General features: G+C 42.0%; 1 protein-coding gene across 1 annotated transcript in view; it reads left to right on the top strand.

Annotated features, from left to right (window-relative positions):
- Positions 1–21802, top strand: part of plch2a (phospholipase C, eta 2a) — a gene marked incomplete at its 5' end in the record, with an annotated part of 67623 nt that overhangs the window by 28632 nt on the left and 17189 nt on the right. Inside the window, 11 exons of the mRNA XM_079272878.1 lie at positions 2046–2139; positions 2602–2805; positions 3793–3913; positions 8064–8235; positions 10319–10429; positions 14899–15054; positions 16223–16321; positions 17024–17124; positions 17416–17501; positions 18308–18490; positions 19294–19401. Coding sequence (XP_079129004.1) covers positions 2046–2139; positions 2602–2805; positions 3793–3913; positions 8064–8235; positions 10319–10429; positions 14899–15054; positions 16223–16321; positions 17024–17124; positions 17416–17501; positions 18308–18490; positions 19294–19401 — 1435 coding nt within the window. The remainder of the gene's footprint in view (positions 1–2045; positions 2140–2601; positions 2806–3792; positions 3914–8063; positions 8236–10318; positions 10430–14898; positions 15055–16222; positions 16322–17023; positions 17125–17415; positions 17502–18307; positions 18491–19293; positions 19402–21802) is intronic.

Here is a 21802-nt window from a genome sequence, read left to right as displayed (position 1 = left end):
ACAGCTTGTTTTCATTGAAACACCCAGTGTGTGTGCACTCCTACAGCTAATTTGCACTCTGGCAGGCAGTTTTAATGTGTAGAAGCAGAAGGCTCTGTTAGGATCGGCAGATGCCGTCGGCGCCGCTCAGGTGGGCTGTATTTTTCTCCAATTATACTCAGCATTTAGACCTGGCACTGTGAATGAGATGACTATCCTTCTGTTATTAGAGAACGGTGGAAGCAGTTCAGTTGGAAATGATGCCACGATGCAGTACAGTCGTCTCTGCCGGTATGATTAACTACAGACTATCTGTTTCTTTGTGCCTCCATTAAGAAATAAGACCGTCCGAGTTGTGTATTCAAGTGTCCATTAGAGTGCTGCTGTATTTCTCTGGAACTGTTAACAGACGGAAATGTGTTCCTGGAGAACAATAGCCAGTATCTGTTCTAAACTAAGGCTGAACGTTTTCTTTCAGAAGTGAAGAGAACACAATGAATGTAGTTGGACCAACCTTGTAACTAACACATAATTAGGTTAGTCATCATACTTCATCATCTTAACATCTAATATATAAACGAGAAATCCTCAATGTATTATTAATAAAGAAACCCTACAGAACATGTCATTTCAGACCAACTGATAGACTTGTGAAGACCTTTTGATGCATAACCTAAATAATAGCTGGTATATAAATAAACAAACAATTGGCTGAAAAGCCTATTGAAGACCCAAAACATGACAATCCATTGGTGGGGTGGAGAAAGAGCCCTGTGTATAGCTGTAGCTGCTCTCAGAGGTGGAGCGGGCCGTCGGCGGTTCGATCCCCAGTTTCCCCGATCCTCCAACTGCATGTGGAAGTGTCCCTGGTCCCACATTGCTCCTGGTGTGCCGTCAGTGTATGAAAAGCAGAAAGGAGCTGTACAATGAACCCTGCAAGAGGAGGGGAGCGATTGCTGTCCTAGTCTCAAACCTCAGTCCTGACAATGGAGCTGCTATAATGCGTTGTGGGTTTGGTCATTGATTAACACACTTTTGGGGGTTGTGTGGTGTGGATTGGCTCCCATAATGGGTCTTGTGGGCATAGCTATAAAAAAACACTGACCCACGCATCACTAGTTGATAAACTTTGAGTGTAAACTTTTCAGAATTGGCATGTTTCATTATGTTTGTTGTAATAAATAAACTTATGGTTTTGTTGATAATAGAACTGCAGCCACGAAGACAGCTTCTGCAACTCGTTGTGTTTTCAGTCGTCATGTGAATGTGGACGCTGGTCAGCTGTGAGTCTGTCATTAAGTGTAAACTAATTGGGTTAAAATGATTGAATATGCTGAAAATAGCTTTTTTGTGTATTTATAATTAATTTCGGCTGCCACTACCTGAGTGGCTGATTTAGGTCATCCAGAGATAACATGCAGATTGTTTTTCCCCATCGACCAATCGCTTGCAGAGTTGGTCATAATTCAGTCAGCCAAGATTTTCTTTGGCTGGCCCCAATGTGTATGCGTTCCCTCATAGTTGTTTCAGAACAGCTCTTATAGTTTGTGAGTGTTGGCGTGTCGGTGTTGAGACGGCAGCAGCATGTGAGCTCTCTGCTGCTCACCAAGCCTTTTGGTGCGTTTCCACAGTAACAATGGAGTTTGGCTAAAATCAGCCGAGTGTCGGATTTACTCGCCACACGGCATTCTCTCATCCAGAATATGATGAGAGGGGTAGTGCTTAGTGTTTAGAAGAGGGATGGTAAAGACTTTTTGTAGACTGGATATGAGCTAAAGCCTGGTTCAAACACACTGACATGCTATGAGAGAGTCCCGGTACTGCTCTGCCCCCTTTATGATAAACAGAGATGGGATCTGATTGATCAATCAGGCGGCTTTAAAGACCAGCATCCAGACAAACAGTTGGATGATGCTGCCAGGATGGACAGGAGGACATGGAGCAGATCTCATAACTAAATTATCCTCATAGAATCTGCCTGAGGAATTACCCATATTCAGCTGGGATTATTTAGTTTTCTGCACATACGTCGTATTGTTGTTTGACATCATTTCTGTAATTCGTAGATGACCAAGGTGACCAAGGAGCATTGCCTGGAGATTATCAACAAGTTTGAGCCGTGCTCCGAGAACCAGAAGGAAGGAGTTCTGGGAATTGATGGTAAATCCACTTCAATTTCACAGTGTGGGATATGACAAAGATTAGCAATTGATACGTTTTATTGATTGTGCAAAAAAATATATAAAAACGCCTACTTGTTACCTTAAATGGAAAAAAATGTCCTGATCAGTCCTGAGCATAACTATTAATTCTTTGTTTTCAGCATTTAAAAAGCCCCAAATGTCAGGCATAAGTTAAGTTGATGAATTCAATCACTTAACAATTGACATCTTGGTAAATAAATAAATGTGGGTGTTATATAATAGGATTTGGTTCTTTGATGGAAGAGTGAAAATAGAATCGGTGTAAAAATCGTTATATTCCTACTTGATACCGGACACGTTTTCAAAAATTCTCTCAGACACACAGTTGACCACTTGTCAGGCTACACTTCAGAATGGATTGAATAGAAAAATAATAATTCAAATTGTTGTTAATTGGTATCTGTTAAACTTTCTCCAGGTGTTACCAATTACATGCGCAGCCCGGCAGGGGACATCTTCAACCCAGAACACTACAACGTGAGTCAGGACATGAACCAGCCGCTGTGCAACTACTTCATCGCCTCCTCACACAACACCTACCTGACTGGTGACCAGCTGATGTCACAGTCCAGGGTGGACATGTACGCCCGGGTGCTGCAGGCTGGCTGTCGCTGTGTAGAAGGTCAGCATGGACACGTGGAACATACTGATGTAGACGTTATAGCAGGGGTGTCAAACTCCCGGCCCGCCACGTCATTTTATGTGGCCCGCGACTCCGCCAGCAAAAAAAAAAAAAAAAAAGTTGAAAAAAAATTGACCTTTTTTTTTTTTTTTAAGTTAGACTTGATAATAAAAATATCCCCATAGTTGAAATTATGAGATAGAAAATCGAAGTTATGAGATAGAAAGTCATAACTATGATAGAATATAGTTATGTATATAGAATATATATATATATTATATATATTATATATATTATATATATTATATATATTATATATATTATATATATTATATATATTATATATACATATATATTATATGTATATAGAATATATATATATATATTATATATATTATATATACATATATATATATGTGTATATAGAATATATATATATTATATATATTATATATACATATATGTATATATATGTATATGTATATGTGTATATATATATGTATGTATGTATGTGTGTGTGTGTGTGTGTGTGTGTGTGTGTGTGTCTGTGTGTGTATGTATGTATGTATGTATGTATATATTTATATATATATCAACAGATGAGTTTCCTACGCTGTGACAAGAGTGTGAATGAAGCAATAAGTTGTTACATTTGACTCATTTACTCTGACTGCTATGCTTCATAATGTAAATATGCACTGCTCGTTTTAGTCATTGCTGCAAAACCTCACCTCAGTGAGTCTGCGACTTGCATAAGTCGATTTAGTGAAACAAAAGTTAGCCCGTTAAAATGATTGCAATGGCAACAGTACACAAAAAATGGCTGCCGCCCTGAGCATCCAGCTACATTGATTTGAATGGGAATGTCAGATCCACTCCTATTTTATTTCTATGATACGCACACTATACTTGTTCGTACATTCATTACCAGTTCATCGTTTAGGTCGTTGGCTCTCAAATGACCGTCTCTTCGTTGTCTGTCCACAGTGGACTGTTGGGACGGTCAGGACGGTGAGCCCATCGTCCACCACGGCTACACCCTCACCTCCAAGATCCTCTTCAAAGACGTCATCGAGACCATCAACAAGTACGCCTTCATCAAGAGCGAGTATGTTCACACACACACACACACTGTTAATATTGTCTTCCATTGATTTATTTTATTCACTTACATATTCCCCATATGCTGCTGGCTTCCCCAGCAGTATATGGACGTGTACTCTGTCAGTACACATGGCAGCATTGCATCACACAGGCTGTTGGATTGTAAAAGCATGGCGTAAAATGGGTTAAATGAAGCTTGGAGTAGAATTGCAGGGTCGGATGGGTTTAACGTCTCAAAGCTTCTTTACATCTCAAACATATTGGGGTGCACCAGGTCTGGTTTTAAAGTCCTTCCCAGATAGGTTGGTGGTGGTACACAGCGAGAGCTACTGTAGATGTTTTTACTCATATCATTTTCTCATGTTATTTAGTTGAGTTTTTTGTCTTTTATATGTATCTATATACATATGTATAACAGTGATGTATTTTTTTACCTTGTATTTGATAGAGACAGACACGGACCTTTGATGTTGCCTTATATTGCATGAGTTTTAAAGAGCTAGAGACATAGCAAACATAATGCAGCAGTATAATGTATATTCAGTACAGGGTGTCTAACCTATTCAACAATTAAACATGAATCAATGTAATATGTAATGTACAGCTCAACTTAGACCTAAATTAGTCCAAATCAATGGTTCTCACATGCTCTCCACATGTTCTCCTAACAATGCATGAACAACTGAAACAAACAAGATGGGTATTTAGGATCTACTGCTACTCAAGCAACTCAACAGCTATATTTAGAACCAGCTGCTACTCGTCCTGCTCTTTAGGGAGGACCCATTCCACATAACTGCTGCTGGATAGAAGAACATGTCCTTTCACATACAGCTTTTGGATCTGACTACTGCGGACTTCACTACCCCAAGAAAAATAATTACAAAAATATTTGGGCACCACATCATCGACAATCATGTGAACAGTACACATGTTAATACATGTTAATTGAATACAATACACTATCTCCTCCAGTCTAAGCTACTTGATAAAATGAGCAGGGAGAATAGTTTAAGACTCAACCTCACTAGTTTGTTCTGAGAGTCTCAGGTCTCTCAGGTCATATGGAGTGGTCTCACCGACGTCACGATCTCCTTAGTTACGAGGTCTGTCCGCCATGTTGGAGTACATACAGAACCTACATGGCGGCGAGTAAACAAGGAAGTGCGGCGAAAATACCATACTTTGAATCACTGGATTGTGCATCAAAGGTTCGCTACCTGGCCAAATTGAAGGTTATTGGTAACTTGGATCCCTATACGATGAGTGCAGATGGTTTCAGTGCCGATCCTACTTATCTTCCATCGGTAAACTACGCCAACATCTACACGTATCTCGTGAACACCCCCAGTCCTTACACAAAAGACGAGCTGGAGTGCTACAAAGGGCTCGACGCTTATAATCAGTTTGTCAGTGGATGGGCCCGAGACGTCAAAGCAACGGTCGTCGAGAATTCTCATCTCGTCATTGGAAGGGTAAATATATACAGATCTGGTCCGATATTTAGCAATATTCAATGTTTACTCAGTGCAAACAGACACGTGTGTTTGTTTACATTGTACATGCATGTCATTGTGTGCGTGTGTGTAGGAATTCACTTTCAACTAACTCCTAACTCCATCCCCCCCCACACATATATATATATATATATATGATCCGACGTTAAACTCATATCAAGCAATGCTGAGGCTGCATCTCTGTGTTTCGCCTGTTGTACACGCTCGACACGTCTCTGGCACCGACTGCTGTCACGGGCCGATGAAGCTTCGGTAACCTTCTCATGTCCAAGTTTAATTTATATTTCCTTTATTAAATACTGTTCACAAACGAATTTGTAAATAAAATCACTGACCACTTATAAAGTGATCCGCACATACTCTAGTGTACGCCAAATTCCATTCCTTTATATCTCGAGAGATGCGTGACAGCCATTTCTCGCGATGTCGCTTGGATAGCTCCTTCGTGTCATTTCCTTGATGTGTAATGACCGCTGGCAAACGAAAGAATGATTTCTTGTCTCTATCAGCTCTGCTGCCACAACCAAAGACAGCACAAAAGTTCACCACCGATAGGTTATGCGACTCAGCCGTGCATGCCAGTGGCTTTGTGTGTACTCCAACATGGCCGACAGCTAAACTGTGACGTCACACGAGACCACTCTATAGGAGTCAGGAGGGGAGAAAAAAGAATATAGTTCATATTTTTAATTCATTGACAAGAATTTGCAAAAAAAGCTTCTTTCATGTCAAAGTGAAAACAGATTTTTACAAACGAATGTCAATGAATTAAAAATATATAGTGTAAAATAAGTGTTTGCATAAATATTCACCCCCTTTAAAGTGACTGACCTAATTCAACAGAGGTCCAGCTAGTTGATGCCAGCAGTGTCACAAGTAGTGAAATGGAGATGACCTGAGTGCAGTTGTGTATCAAGTGATTGTAGTTTAAACATCAGTATTCCTGCTACAATTGCAACATGAAGACAAAATAACACTCCAAGCAACTCAGAGAAAAGATCATTGAAAAGTACAAGTCAGGAGATGCTACAAAAACATTTCCAACTCACTGGACATCCCACAGAGTTCAGTTCAGTCCATCATGAAGACATGGAAGGTGTGTGGCACTTGTTTAAATCTCCTGGAGCTGGCCGTCCTCACACACTGAGTGACCGGGCAAGAAGAGGACTGGTGAGGGAGAACACCAAGACACCTAGGACCACTGTGAAGGAGTTCAACGCTTCAGTGGCTCAGATGGGAGAGACTGTACAGACAGTAACTGTTGCCCGGGTTCTTCACCAGTCCAAGCTGTGTGGGAGAGTGGCAAAGAGAAAGCCACTGTAGAAAGAATCCGCCGAAAGGCATGGGGGAGACTCCAATGTCAATTGGAAGAAGGTTCTTTGGTCTGATGAGACAAACATTGAGCTTTTTGGCCATCAGACCAGACGCTATGTTTGGTGAACACCAAACACTGCACATTACCACAAACACACCATCTCCACCGTGAAGCATGGTGGTGGCAGCATCATGCTCTGGGGATGCTTCTCAGCAGCAGGCCCTGGAAGGCTTGTAGAGGTAGACGGGAACATGAATGCAGAAAGATATCCCCAAATCCTGGAGGATAATCTGACTCAGTCTGCAAGAGAACTACGACTTGGGAGAAGATTTATTCTCCAGCAAGACAACGACCCCAAGCATACAGCAAAAGCTCCACAGAATGGTTCAAAGACCACAAGGTGAATGTTCAGGAGTGGCCAAGTCAAAGCCCAGACCTCAATCCAATCGAGTGTGTGGCTGGACTTGAAAAGAGCAGTTCACGCCCGATCCCCGAGCAACCTTTTTAGAGGCATTTTTATAGGCATTGTAAGAAGTGGACGTAGTCATGGTGGCGCCAACCGTTAGTTTGTGGACTGCAGTTTTTAAACCTAGAGTTCGGTGATTTCGCCGTCGCCATCTTGGATTAGGGCCGTCTCCGTGTAGTTGTTTTTCGCAAACAAAGAACGGCAGTTACTGTATTTGGAATGCGGAGGAGTGACGTAGAGATGCCGCATTCGTCTCTGGTAGTGACAGCGACCTGTCAATTACAAGGTAGCCCCGCCCTAAAGCACACCCTGCTTTATGGTCTGTGTGACTCTAAATGGACCATAATGTACTAAATGAACATCATGCTGTATTGAAGAAGACTTGAAACTAGAGATTGAGACATAAACTCATGTTCACAATGTTTACTGAGGTAATAAATCAAGAGAGAAGTAGAGTCATTTTCTCATAGCCTCAAACAAAAAGGCACATGTTCACTTACCATGGTCAGGTCATGAAGTGTTTGTCCTAGACTCTTGTGGGAGGCATCATTGGTCTCAGGAGAGAGTTCCCTTTTCATTGGTGAGTTAATCCTGCCTCCCATACTTAAGCCCCGCCCCTTATAAAAACTAATATTTTCTTGCAGTGAGAAGTGAAAGCACACACACACACCACCCTCCCCTCCCCCTCCTTACAGAATCTGCATCATATTGTTGCATATAATCTGCATATTGTTTTTCAGCCCTGTGGAATTGTTACGTCGTAATTGTACTGCACAGTGCATGCTGTCTGTTCTCATGGTTGAGACAACAAACTTACGGCCCCGTAACTCCAATCTGTTGTGTGATTATCTCTCAGCTATCCAGTCATCATCTCCATCGAGAACCACTGCAGTGTCCCCCAGCAAAAGAAGATGGCCCAGTACCTGACAGAGATCCTGGGGGACAAACTGGAACTGTCCAACATCAAAGCCGACGAGTCCGGATGGCTACCGTCGCCGGCGATACTCAAGGGCAAGGTCCTCGTCAAGGTGGAGTCAGAGTTGAAGCGTAAAGCCTCAGAAACACAATTTGGATGTTTGAAAAGTGACTTACTCTCAGGAGCCGGTCCTCGGGCGGATATTTCAGCTCGTTTTATCATCTGGAGGTTGAACCTCACAGTACAGACTTCAAAGGCAGGAGATAGCAGGCTGACTGAAGCGATTAGAAAGTGTTTGATTATGACATGTTTGGGAGAAGAGAATGAAAAACAAAACACAGCGTGTTGGACGGAATAAAGAGTGTTTAACTGCAGACTGGCTCGATATATTTGTGTCTGTGTTGTCACAAAAGCAATATCCTGAGTCCAGCTGCCCACAGATAATGTGAAAGGCTGCTCAGGAGCAGGTCTTGATAGTCAGCTTCACTTCTTACAAATGTTGCTACGCTCATTTATTTTGCCTTCAATCAATGTGTGTTGCTGTGAGTCATGCGCAGTCTTTTTTGTTAAGGTGTTAGTTGTCCCGGTCCTACAAACGCAGTGGAAACATGTTGATGTGTTGTACTAGACATCCTTGTTGCAATGTCATGTCACATCTGATGTCACGTCACATCTGATGTCACGATCAACAGCACTGCCGGACACCCTGTAAAGTACCTGCACCTTGCATTTAGTACCACCTGCTGAAAAGTTCCCACATTTGGTTCCAGGAGCTCGTCTGACTACTCTACTACTAAGTTACTGGGACAAAAGAATCTTACATTTTCATTGTGTAGGATTTGGGGAATCCAAAAAGACTCCCGGGCAAGAACGGGCAAACCAAACAGTGGTTTTTGAGAGAGTCTTTAGCGTTTTTTCATTTAAGTGGCAGCTTGAATTTGGTGCCGTGAATCCACCTCAAGGCCACCGTAGATTCTTCTTCACACTTGGGTTATTCAATTGGTTGCATTCTGAAACCTCATCACTAGATGCCACTAAATCCTGCTCCTTTAAACATATATAGAAGAACCCCAAACTTATTTGGATCCTCCCAATTACGTAAAGGAAAACAGTTGTTCTCAGTGTACATAGTTCGCCACCAAATGTACCTTAAAATGACCCTAGAAGTGTTGTGTGTTCATTGTGGCAGCTCATAGCTGATGTAAACCATCTGTCCAGGTTGGCACTGTTTAAACCATAAAGCAAAGTTGGTTTCACATGCGGCGTTAACCAACAGAGGCATGTGGATGAGCGACGGCAGCAGCCCTCTGTTGGCAGGGAAGGGAACAGCACTGAGGTTAATCGGGCTTTATTGATGCCAGATGCCCTCGCTAAAGAGAAGGCACCTCGCCAGTACCTCACACCGTAAGGACTGCTCTGCCAGCTGCTACCTGTGTGTGCACTCAGCAGAGTGTTAGCGATGGCACCAATGTGTACGCACTGTGAGGAGCACTGACACGCAGCTTTCCCATTGCTCTGCCGCACTGTGGGTCCCAGGGTCAGACACTAAAACCTTGAAGAGGATAGATGATGCCAAGACAACCATGAACAGCAGGGGATTACAGTCTCAACACTGATCGTGTTGAAAAGATTTCCTCGATCACTTTGATATAGTGATGTATACCATTGTCTCACCAATAATATGGCATTGAAAACACACAGCCCACACAACGAGCAGAGCAGGGTTGGCAGCGAAATGCACCACATGCTATTGTTTTAAAAGCCAAAGTCAGATACTACTCCGTGCACTACTCCGTGCACTACTCCGTGCACTACTCCGTACACTACTCCGTGCACTACTCCGTGCACTACTCCGTGCACTACTCCATACACTACGAAGTTCCAATTGTTTTCCTTTTTCAAACGTGTTTCTGTAGTCAGTCTCTGGCTGTGTCAGGAATTGCTCCTTCTCAGGCTAACTTCAATTCGTACTTCACTTTTTGGAGTACATTTTTCAATGATTACATGTAGTACAGTAGAGGGAGACTAAGAGGATGGTCCCTTCCTGGACATAAACTGAGTGATTGTAGTACATGGTCAGTGTCTTAATAAGCCCCCCTGACACCAGGCTTTGCCTCCTCTAACCTCATTTTTAATGTTGCAGCCACTTTTTATTATTATGCGAAGCTTTGCTGACGCATTCTTTTCTCCACCAGGGGAAGAAACTACCTTCCAACATTGATGAGAATACAGAGGAGGGAGATGTTTCGGACGAGGACGAGGACAGTGATGAGATGGAGGATGACTGCAAGCTGATGAACGGAGATGTATGTACCTTGTTTGGTCTGTTCCTCTACTCTGCCACGTGTACGTCTCCTATCTACCAGAGTTACTGGCAGCCTTTGTGCTATTGTCCAGCAATGAAATGTGAATTGTGCGTGTATTTCCTGTTCTTGACGGTTCATGTTTAAAGTGAGCTCTGGTGGGTGTTCTTCCTCTACTGTCTTTTAGTGTATCTCCTATATGGCTATCCCTGCTGTTTGCTTCGGTCTCTTTCTTTCTGTGTGGTTATTTGTTCTCATTTCCTGCTCTTCTCTCTTCCGGTTTGTCCCTTCTCCTTCTTTTTCATCTCTTCAATTGTTGCTCGCTTCTGTCAAAGTGGAAGGTACTGTATACAAAGCTCATCCTCCACCAACTCAGAAAACTCAGCCAGTCATCTGCCATACTGTCCCATCCTTCGTGTGAATGTTTAAAGTAATACTGTAGGTCCAAAGACACTTTGCTATAGTGCATCTTGAAGATACTTCATAACTCGTGGTGAATAACGATTCTTTATCTGGAACCAAACATGCACGTCGTTAGTGGTCTTGTAGGTCAGTTATGAGCAGTAAAATAGCAATATTCAGTGCCGTTGGTCCCCGAATTTTTGAAAACTTGGTAGGCAGCTACACGATGGCCAATGTTTCAAGTGGGATAGTCACATAGACTCAAACATGGAATTAACTGATGAATGATGAAGAATGTCTCATGTAATTGATTGAAAAACAGCCATGGAAGATGAGCAGCTAGATGTTTCAGTTTGAAGGGATCGTTCTGATGTTTGGTGGTGTGGCTGTAGAAGCTAAATCTCCATACTCAGTGTATAACTACAATAGGAGAACCAGCACAGGAGCAAAGCAATGTACTGCTGTGGACGTATTTCAGACACAAAAAGACAGGAAAGAGAGCACAGATAACAGCTTCAGTTCCTGTCTCTAGATAGTGTAGGTGTCTAAAGTACGTCCACAGCAGTACATTGCTTTGCTCCCGAGCTGCTTCTCCTGTCTCAAGATCCATCTACCGTAGTACACCAGCCTCAAACAACCCCACTACAAAACATCACAACTATCCCTTTAAGTGATTATGTGAGAGAACATTCTAACACGGACCAATGTGCTCAGTGGTTAACACATCAATGTTGTAACTCTTTGTTTTGTTTTATCCTATTGCATCTAATGATGCTTTGATGAGACATCTGTATGGCATCATGTGTGGGCTTTTTGTTCACTTTACAGAACAGACGCACTCACAGAACTCTTTAAGTACTGAGGCTTCAGGTGTCGTCCAGATTGTTTTCAAAACCAAATATAAAATGTCTTCCCAAATTGTATTTCTGTCTCTGACACAACCAGATTTCTTACCTGAAAGTTCAAAGTAAGAACAATAATGCACAATATACTGTGTGGAATCTGATCGGAACAGAGCGCTCTGCTCAGATTAAATGTAATGTGTATCAGTTCTATAATAAATATGTAATCCCCCTTCATCATATCCATCTTATCAGACGGACAGCGACGACTGGAACACGTGCGTTAGTAAGAAAATCTCTATTGTTCCATTTTGACACATCTGCACAGAGTTCTTAAACTAAGTCTTCATGGAGCATGTTGCCTGTGGTCTGATCACTGGATGAAGTGGTTTATAGAGACACTCTGCCACCATGTGGCTGAAGTGTGCATATTATTGTCAGCGGGGCATTGAGCGGTGATCTCTGGAGAAGCACATACTTCATCTTTATAATGTCTGTCCCACCGTCATCATTCTCTCTCATGCCCACACATGTGGAAACTGTTACATTACTAGAAGGTCCATTCATCAACCAGCCAGGGAGGTTCTGCATTGTGTCACACAATGCATTGCTTCATCTTTGCTTCCTTGTGTTCTAGTTGGATCCTGCATGATTTGTTTTTCTTCTTCTGGTTGGATCAGAGTGAGAGATCATCATCCATACTTATCTTCTACAGTGCAGTCACTGGTTCACCTAGATCAGCGGTTCCCAAACTTTTTAGGCCGCGCACCCCCTTCTACATCCCGACCGGGTTCGCGCACCCCCCCCCCCTTAATAAAAAATTTAAAAAAAAGCAACAGAGCCTTTTAAGCCTTCATAGCCGCATAAGAATCGGACCAATGAGAGAACAGTTTGCTCGCGCGTGGCATTTGTTTACAAGATTTAGTCCGCTGTTAAATGTTGCAGTGTGAACACAAACCGAACAAAGGAGCAACTGCAACAAAGCAAACGAACTGAAGGTGTGAAAACGCCCTGAAACACTGCAACAAAGTTTCAATAACTTTCAGTGACACAAGGCGTCACTTTTAAAGAGCAATACGGATGCGAGGACACACGCACAGGCTCAGAGGCAGATTATCACATTTAATTTACAATTAATGAGCGACTAATGTAGCCAGGATGTCTTCGGACAAAGCATCGATGCGGCGCGACACAGTGTTGTTGGACACCGGGATCATGTCCAACTTTTTTGCTTCTTTCTCCCCAATCATACATTCCACCATCTCTCTGGCAGCTGGCAAGCTCACGTCTTCGGCGATTGTGTGCGGTAGCCCCTTTCTCGCTATTCTGTAACCAGATATGAAGCCCGTAGTGCGTCATTTATAGACCAACACATGAATGAGACTGCAGTTGTTTTTGGCTGTTTTGTAACTCCTCCAATTTGGATATAAACAATGTAAGGGGCTTTTGACTTGCACTGGCATGCTTGGTGTTCAGGTGGCGACGTAAATAAGAGCTTCAGACTGTTAGCCAGAACCTCACTGCACACCACGCACTGTGGCTTTGGGGAATCTGCGTTGCCAATCCAAGTGAAGCCCAGACACACATACTTTTTATCATATTTCCTCTTTTTTTCCCAGTCTGATGCTCACTCTCCTTTCCTCTTTTTTCACCTTGACTCTGCGATGGGCCGATGTGCTCCCGATGTGTCTGTGCTATCCCTTCCTCCTTTTCGGTCTCCTCCGTCTCATCTTCCTCTGACTCTGGCTCGATTTCTTCTCCCGGTCTCTCCCCAACGCACCTCTCCGTTCCCCTCGCCTCCGATTCCTCTCTCTCTCTCTGTCCCTCTCCTCTTTTACGACTGATAGCTTCAGATGTCCCACCTGACAGTTTTTAAATTAAAATTACATTTTTTTTTATATTTAATATTATTACACCATCAGACCGCCATTACACTTTTCCTCTCGCGCACCCCCTAGAGGCAGCTCGCGCACCCCCAGGGGTGCGCGCACCCCACTTTGGGAATCCCTGTCCTAGATTATACAAATGCTTCTTTTCTACCCTACCTTTGGTGATGTGCACAATGCAAATAGTAAAACATGTCCATCACAGAAAGACATCTTAAATCTTTGCATCTTTTTTTGTTCAAACAGTTCAAAACAGAGAAAAGTAGTAAATTCTCACATTTTGAATAAATAAGAGCACAGGGAATGTTTGGCATTATTCATTGATAGAAATGATTGATAGATTGTAAAAATGATTGTGCCAAGCACGTAACAGTAAGGATACAAGTATGAGATCCTCCATATTTCGCGGCGCCATCGCAAATTCGCATCACTCCAGGCTCATCGCGCCTGTGCATAGACTTTGTAAGTAATCTACTCGCACGAATAGTTCACGCCGCGTTTGGTGTGAACGCACCTTAAGTTCTATAAAACAGGTGGAGAAAAAAAGATTTGACCAGGTGATTCAAATAAAGTCTCGACAGGATCGTCTGTTAAGTTTTTATTTTTTCATGTGTGAAAACAGTTTTGGCAGGTGAAAAATATCGGACTTAAAGTGTTAATGTTTTCCCTAACGGCAGATTAACACCGGTTAAGGGTGTTTTAAGGTACATTTCTTGCCAAAAGACAGACATGACAGTAATTTTTCATAACTGACTAACACACAATATATGCAGCTTGTGTTAAGAGCATATTGTGAAATAATAAACTCGCCTGAAGAAAACACGAATGCTTTTAGTCCTATTTAGAGCATGTTGGAGTGGTGCGCTTCAGCATCTTGTGGTCAAAATACGTATTACAACAATGTACAGAAACATTATGCTGACATTCACCTGCCAAAATCTTTTTTTTTTTCACCTGTTTCTTCACCCGTCACAGATTCAATAGATAAAGTAAGAGCTTCGATAAATGATCTGAGCAAAACATTTTTTCAACCTCCACAATTTGTCCTTCCATCTGTTTCATATAGTTTTAAGGAACGAAGTAAGATTTACTTTGCAAAACATTTTGTTCACCTGTTACTAAGTCATGAACACAGGAGAGAAAACAATTGAAATCAGTCTGTCACATTTCCAACCTGTAGAATGTCAGAATATATATATATATATATATATATATATATATATATATATATATATATATATATATATATATATATATATATCCCTCCCTCCCAGCAGACAGGAGTTGGCATGTAATCATCATATATCATAATCCTCCGTGTTACTGTTCCCTCCTCCTCCAGATGTCAGCCAACAGGAAGCAGGTGGAGAACATGGCCAAGAAAAAGCTGGACAACCTGATGAAGGAGTCCAAGATCCGAGACCGAGAGGACCCGGACAGCTTCACCATCGCGGCCCTCCGTCCTGCTGGGAAGCCCACCCACAAAAGCGGCTCCAAGGTGAGCACGGACCGCCTTCAAATCCCTGGGCTGGAACTGAACATGAATATATTATTAGGATGAAAACGGTTTGCACTTTCAACCGATGCAAACAAAATCCAAACTTTTGCTCCAATATATACGTAAATATGCATATGAGCCATACTGTTTGATTCGAGAGAACCCGAGTGGTGAAACATTCCTTTTTGCTGCGCCAACATGGCACTTCTATCAGGACTTACCTTACGTTGTGCTGCTTTTCTTTAGTTCCACTTCAAATACAGAGTGGATTTTAGAATTTGATGAATTAATGAATTGATTATTATGTTATTTGGTATTTTGTGACGTGTGAATACAGATAGAAGTGTCTGTATTTTTACCCAGCACGTTCTAATGGGGCTGTTTGTGGTGTGAATGTGGAGTCGCTAGAGCTGTGAGGTAGAGCACTGCTGGAAAGAGTGTGGAGCTCTCTCCAGTAAACATGAAATGTTTCTCACATAATCCGCTCTCTGTCCACTCTCCCAGTCATTCACAACACTCGGCCTACTGGCATGGAAATCCCTCTTTCACACTGAAGTAGTATCTTTCACATGCAATTAGAATCCTTGAGCTTCTTTACGCATCTCTCCACATATAAACTAGCCCTCCATATTCACTGTCTTTTGAAATGTAGATTTTGATGACTCTTCTCAATTGTCTTGTTGTTTTTATATGTTGAGTGATGAAGCAAAGACGGTGTTCCTCATTTATTTGAAACTGTTGATCAAAGGAAGCACTGAGGGGCTTTTTCATTTTTGACGGATGTCTAACTGTACACGTGATTTCAATGTGAGGGAATACGTGAATATATAATAATAGAGACCTTCAATTCGAGAAGTGGTCTTTTGTGAGACGAGGTGAGGAAATATAATGTTTTATGCAGGGTCAATTTTCAAGTTCATCTGTGAAAGCAGTTTAAAAGTTTTGGCGGGTTATATATATATATATATATATATATAAATAAATAAATACTTCATACATCATTATCTAAATCATACAAAAAACAAATCTTACAATAAATGAGTCCACATGATAGAAACGCAGCACATACAATGTCAGGGTGACTGAGGAAGAACAAATCCGTATTTATTTTTTCAGTTACAAATCTCTAAAATGTTTCATAACATGAAGGTTTCTGCTCTGGCGGCAGGGTCAAAGTGAGGACGGGACGGACACAGCGGACGAGGCCAATCCCAGCAGCAACAAGCGTACAGGACGCTCCTTCATGGGGAGCTTCTCTAAACGCAAGGTTAGCCTTTTTATTTCTCCTCTCTTTGCTCTCCAAGTCCGTACATCTACCCAGTCCTCTATCTGCAAATCACAGGTTGTTTCTCGATACTTAGGTTTGACGAGAGCAGTGTGAATCACACTTTCACTGTGGATGATGTTATGATGTGACGTAGGGGCTTGTTGCATCGAACAAGGAAATCAGCAAGTTTAATAATAGGTTGAATCGGTCTTCAAACTGTACTTGTGTGCATGCTGGTCATGTGGTCAAACCCCACAATTTCCACGAAGTCACTAAGTACAGGACGAATGATGTTTGACTGAAATATGCAAGGATGCAACCACAGCATCCAACAGGATGTGTAAAAATCCAGACAATGATCAGATTACCACAGACAACAAAGTGTTTACATGGTAATTGTACAGGTATTACAGTTTTTTTTTACATTTTTTAAATCTGTTTTGAGAGGCAGTCAATTAATCATTGAAGTAAATTTCAGGTGAAATGATTTTCTGTATTTATTATAGTGAACTTTTCTCATTTTGCTGTGTTTGGGACCTTTCTGGGCTTTAACCTCTATAAGTAGTGTCCAGGTGTCAGATCATAAGCACCCATCCAATAGGGAGCTGCGAAACACGAGGCCGAAAAAATGCCTTAATAGTGAGCTGTTTCCACATCTCTCCACTATTCTTTGCTCTCACTCGTCAACTCTGTCCTCTGCAGAAAAAGACAACCAAGCTGAAGAAGACGTTGAGCTTTGAAGATACAGACACAGACCAAGAGAGTACAAGTAGCGCCTCCCGTGCCCCATTGCACCACAGCAAGTATGCACCACACACACACACACACACACACACACCCTCTAATGTTATACCGACACACGGGTGTGTAGTCGTCTTCTACAGATGTCAATTCTGACACTTTTTCATATTGTCATATGAATATGATTGACAGATGTTGATACCTACTGAACATTTCAGGATTCAAATGCAACAACAATAAATGACATCATTATGAATCTGTAAATTCTGTCATAATGCATCAGATATAAATATGCTCTGTCATACTTTAATATGTTATAGGCCTGTAACCTTTGACCTTTGTTGACCCTCCAGAAAGAAGAAGACCATGAAGTTATCCAGAGCTCTGTCTGACCTGGTCAAATACACGTGCTCTGTGGGTCTCGACGTCGAGGCACAAGGTGAGCAATAGGGTCAGTGAATATGTGGGTGTGGTAGGGACATGTCCCTACTAATGTCCAGCCATGACCCAAGTGTCTTTTCCAAACATTTTGATTGAAAGTGGAGATAAAAAGAAAAAGGCCCTTTTAACCCTTCAGATCACATCCCCGGTCATATTTACGAATAAATGCATTTATTTGTATTTAATATGAAAATCCAGTCACTTTTTTCTTTGTTAAACAAAATATGTCTGCTTACATAAGCTAGTAACAACCGATTTCAACTAATATTGATCAATCTGCAACTTTCAGGAACGACTAGCTACACGCTGAGCCCCGCCCACCTTTTAGCTGTCCAATGAAATGCGAAGGATTTGATTGAAACCCCTCTTGTAACTGTACGCCGCTCAAATATTCTGTTTCCCTGGGACTTCACACTACAACCTTGTTCTCAGAGAACACAGACATGCGGGATATGTTTTGAATGCGCAGAGAGTTTTGAACATGAGCAGAAAACATATGAGCTATTTAAATCCAGAGGTTTGTAAATAAAAGTAAAATAAAAGCATGTATCATGGAGTTGACAAAGTTCCACCTGCACATTTAGAGAGGTTGATTCAGAAAAGTTCACCAGAATGCCGGAAATGAAGTGTGTGACACTCAAAATGTCCTGTGGGGGGACCCCCCTCCCCCCCCCTTTAATCTCGCAGATGGAATATGAATATTCACAAGATACAGGTTTTGAATTGATCAGTTCAGATCTTATTACCTGCCTATCAGTTGAACCCTCTTACCGCCTGAGTCTGTGTTTGTGTCGCCCCCGGCAGCCAGCTGCAGCTGGCAGGTGTCGTCGCTCAGCGAGACCAAAGCCCACCAGGTGATGCAGGAGAAAACGGTGTCCTTCATCCACTTCAACCAGCGGCAGCTCTCCCGCATCTACCCGTCCTCCTACCGCATTGACTCCTCCAACTTCAACCCCCAGCCCTTCTGGAGCGCCGGCTGCCAGCTTGGTACGAGCTCGACCCGGCGCTCGCTCCATGTTCCTCTAAATTCAAAGTGGTCAGACGCCATCCGTGCTGCTGTTGTTAATGCTGCTGAGACTGAACACTCACTTTCCTCTATGGTGTTGTTCTCCTCCCGCAGCAGCTTTTATCAGAATAACTTCTTATTGTATTGCTCAAATCGTTGCTATATCCTGATGGCAGTACATGAGACGGGTAATCTGTAAAAAAAATCCGGTTCCTCTGCCTCCTTTTATTACTCCTAGTGATATTTAGAACGACCAATCAGAGCCGAGGAGACGCAACTGTGAATCACTGGTCGTAAACTCTGATCAAAAACATCATGTCAAACGAGGCATCGCTGATAAACAACATGAAACATTTTGATCCTGCATTGCCCTTTTTCTCTCATCAGATGTTTTCAGAAACATATTTTAGTTTCTCTTATCGATAAAATGAGAAAGTTTGCGCCGGTCGGTGGGCGGCGCTTGTTTTTAGCCCGACCGATTTCAACATGGCGGCACGGTCACGGACTTTTTCATTTTGCAGCTAAACAGTTCCTGCAATATGTTTTTGAAAACATTTGAGGTAGAGCTCACAGGCTTCACCAGCAGTGACTGACTGCTTCGTCAGAGACTCCTCGGCTCTGATTGGTCGTTTTTCCTTCAGGTGCAGTGGAACTTTCCAAATGCGGTTAGGAGCGCTCAAAGGAGGCCGAGGAACCACAGTTGTTTTTATGAAAGTGACTCACTGTAGCTTTAAAGTAATTGTCAGGCTGCTGACAATAATGAAGTGAACTGCTTTGATTTCAGTCGCACTCAACTACCAGTCAGAGGGCCGGGTGCTGCAGCTCAACAGAGCCAAATTCTACAGTAATGGCAACTGTGGCTACATCCTCAAGCCTGCCTGCATGTGTGAAGGTCAGCATATACAATTCATTCACATCATTTCAGTCAGACACATGGGTTTGTTTTTAACGTAAACCTCAGGATGATAATACATTTGTCTTGAAATCCAGTAGATTTGCCTCCTTATTAATAAGGTATCAATACCAACGTGTTGTTATTAGAACCAGAGAAGTTCCTAAGCAGTTGAAGTTGTGCCAATGTGCATGGAGAAAGGAAACAACTCTTTGCTGTTGTCTTATTAATCATATTAATGTTGGAACATTCATTTCCACCATATCGCTCGTGGATAGTCACTTTGCAGCTAATGTGATGTGTAAAGTCCATTATTATAATGAACAGCAGTCTGAATGTACACTGACGTTCAAAGGTTCGGGGTCACTTAGAAATGTCGTTGTTTTCCCTGAAAACATACATGAAATGAGTTTAAATGGGAAGAAATGTCATTGACAAAGTTAGATTTTTAATTGAACCAATAAATGAATCAAAGAATCCTCCATTTGCAGCAATTGCAGCCTTGTAGACCTGTGGCACTCTAGCTGTCAACTTGTTGTGTTTTGCGGGAACTATTTAATGAAGCTGCCAGTCGAGGACCTGTGAGGCGTCTGATTCTCAAACTACACTCGAATGCAGGGGTCTCAAACTCCCGGCCCGCGGGCCAAATCCGGCCCGCCACGTCATTTTATGTTTTTAATTTTTTTTTACAGTTAGACTTGATAATAAAAATATCCCCATAGTCGAAATTATGGGATAGAAAGTCGAAGTTATGAGATAGAAAGTCAAACTGATGAGATACTTAAACACACAGGCACAGAAGCAGCTCTTTGGCTGGTTACTGTACACTTGAAATGGAAATGTATTGTGAGTACATTGAAGACTACTTTAAACGTGGCTTTAAAACACATGAAATACTTCATGATTGTGCAAACGCACCCTTGAAAGGATTTTAAGCTTTCAACAAAGTTAATGTAATAACTTGTTTGATATTTGTATTTCATATTTTAATTTACAATAACAGAAATGTGCTTTAATATATTCTTACATTTATATAACTGCATGTACACAATTTTTACACTTTAATAAAGAAAAATCAAATGCAGAGAGAGTTATTTACCAATATGTTAGGAGTAGTTACATTTACACAGTCTTACATTTACAACCGGCCCTTTGAGGGCGACCGCGATGCTGATGTGGCCCAGAGTGAAGATGAGTTTGAGACCCCTGCTCTAATGTGTTTGTCCTCACCGGGGCCTCCCACTCCTCTTTCTATTCTGGTTAGAGCCAGTCTGCGCTGCTCTGTGAAGGGAGTAGTACACAGCGTTGTACGGGATCTTCAGTTTCTTGGCAGTGTGTCGCATGGAACAGCCTTCATTCCGCAGAACAAGAATAGACTGACAAGTTTCAGAAGAACGTTTTTTGTTTCTGGCCATTTTGAGCCTGTAATGGAACCCACAACTGCTGATACTCCAAATACTCAACTAGTCCAAAGAAGTCCAGATGTATTGCTTCTTTAATTTAAGGGTTATCTGATGATCGGTTATTCTGTTGAAATGATCAACTTGCATTAGCACAGCTTTCCATTGGAAGACAGGACTGATGGTTGGTGAGACTGGGTCTCTGTAGGCTGATGTAGACATTTCATTACAAATCAGCTGTTTACAGCTACAGTCGTCATTTACAACATTAACAATGTCTACACAGTATTTCTGATCACGTTGTTATTTTAATGGACAAAACGTGCTTTTCTTTCAGAAACAAGGGAATTTCTAAGTGACCCCAAACTTTTGAACGGCCGTGTGTTTTACAAATGTAAAATCCCCGGGTAACAAGCACTAAGGATGCTTTCACACCTACAGTTGGTATATTGTTGAACCCAACACATTCGGCTTCATAAGAAACTGTTCCTAGAAAGTGTAGGACGTCAACAGGTCCTAGAAAGTGATAAAGGCACACCAAGAAAATTGGAATGATATACAAAACATTTCCCGATCATCTAGCATTGGTCCTCCTAACACGTTACCTTGACCCAGACGAGGACAAGAGAGCGTGACATGATGAGACAGATGTGCTTTGTTTGTGGTTCAATCGACGGGATTTGATTGGTGGAAAATGACAGAAGGGGCTGACATTAGACTAAGTGTAAGATGTAAGAACTAACACTTGGGATCTTGTTATGAATTGCCATTGTGTGCATTAAACGGTGCCGCTGGTTTGCAACTTTAACAACCACGTCTCTTCATTTCAGCCACAACATAATGATGGTGCTTTTGCCACAACATAATCCTCTGTCATCTTTTCCAACGTGGGGAAATTCAGTTCTAGTGACTGGCGGAAGTTCATGCAGCTCTTTAAAGCCTCTGATCGGTATATTCCTGAATAGATGTGCTCCCAGATGACTCGTGTAAACGTCAGTGAC

Source organism: Melanostigma gelatinosum (genome assembly GCF_949748355.1).
Source record: "Melanostigma gelatinosum genome assembly, chromosome: 8".
Classification (NCBI taxonomy): domain Eukaryota; kingdom Metazoa; phylum Chordata; class Actinopteri; order Perciformes; family Zoarcidae; genus Melanostigma; species Melanostigma gelatinosum.
This window is presented reverse-complemented; position numbering and strand designations above follow the sequence as displayed.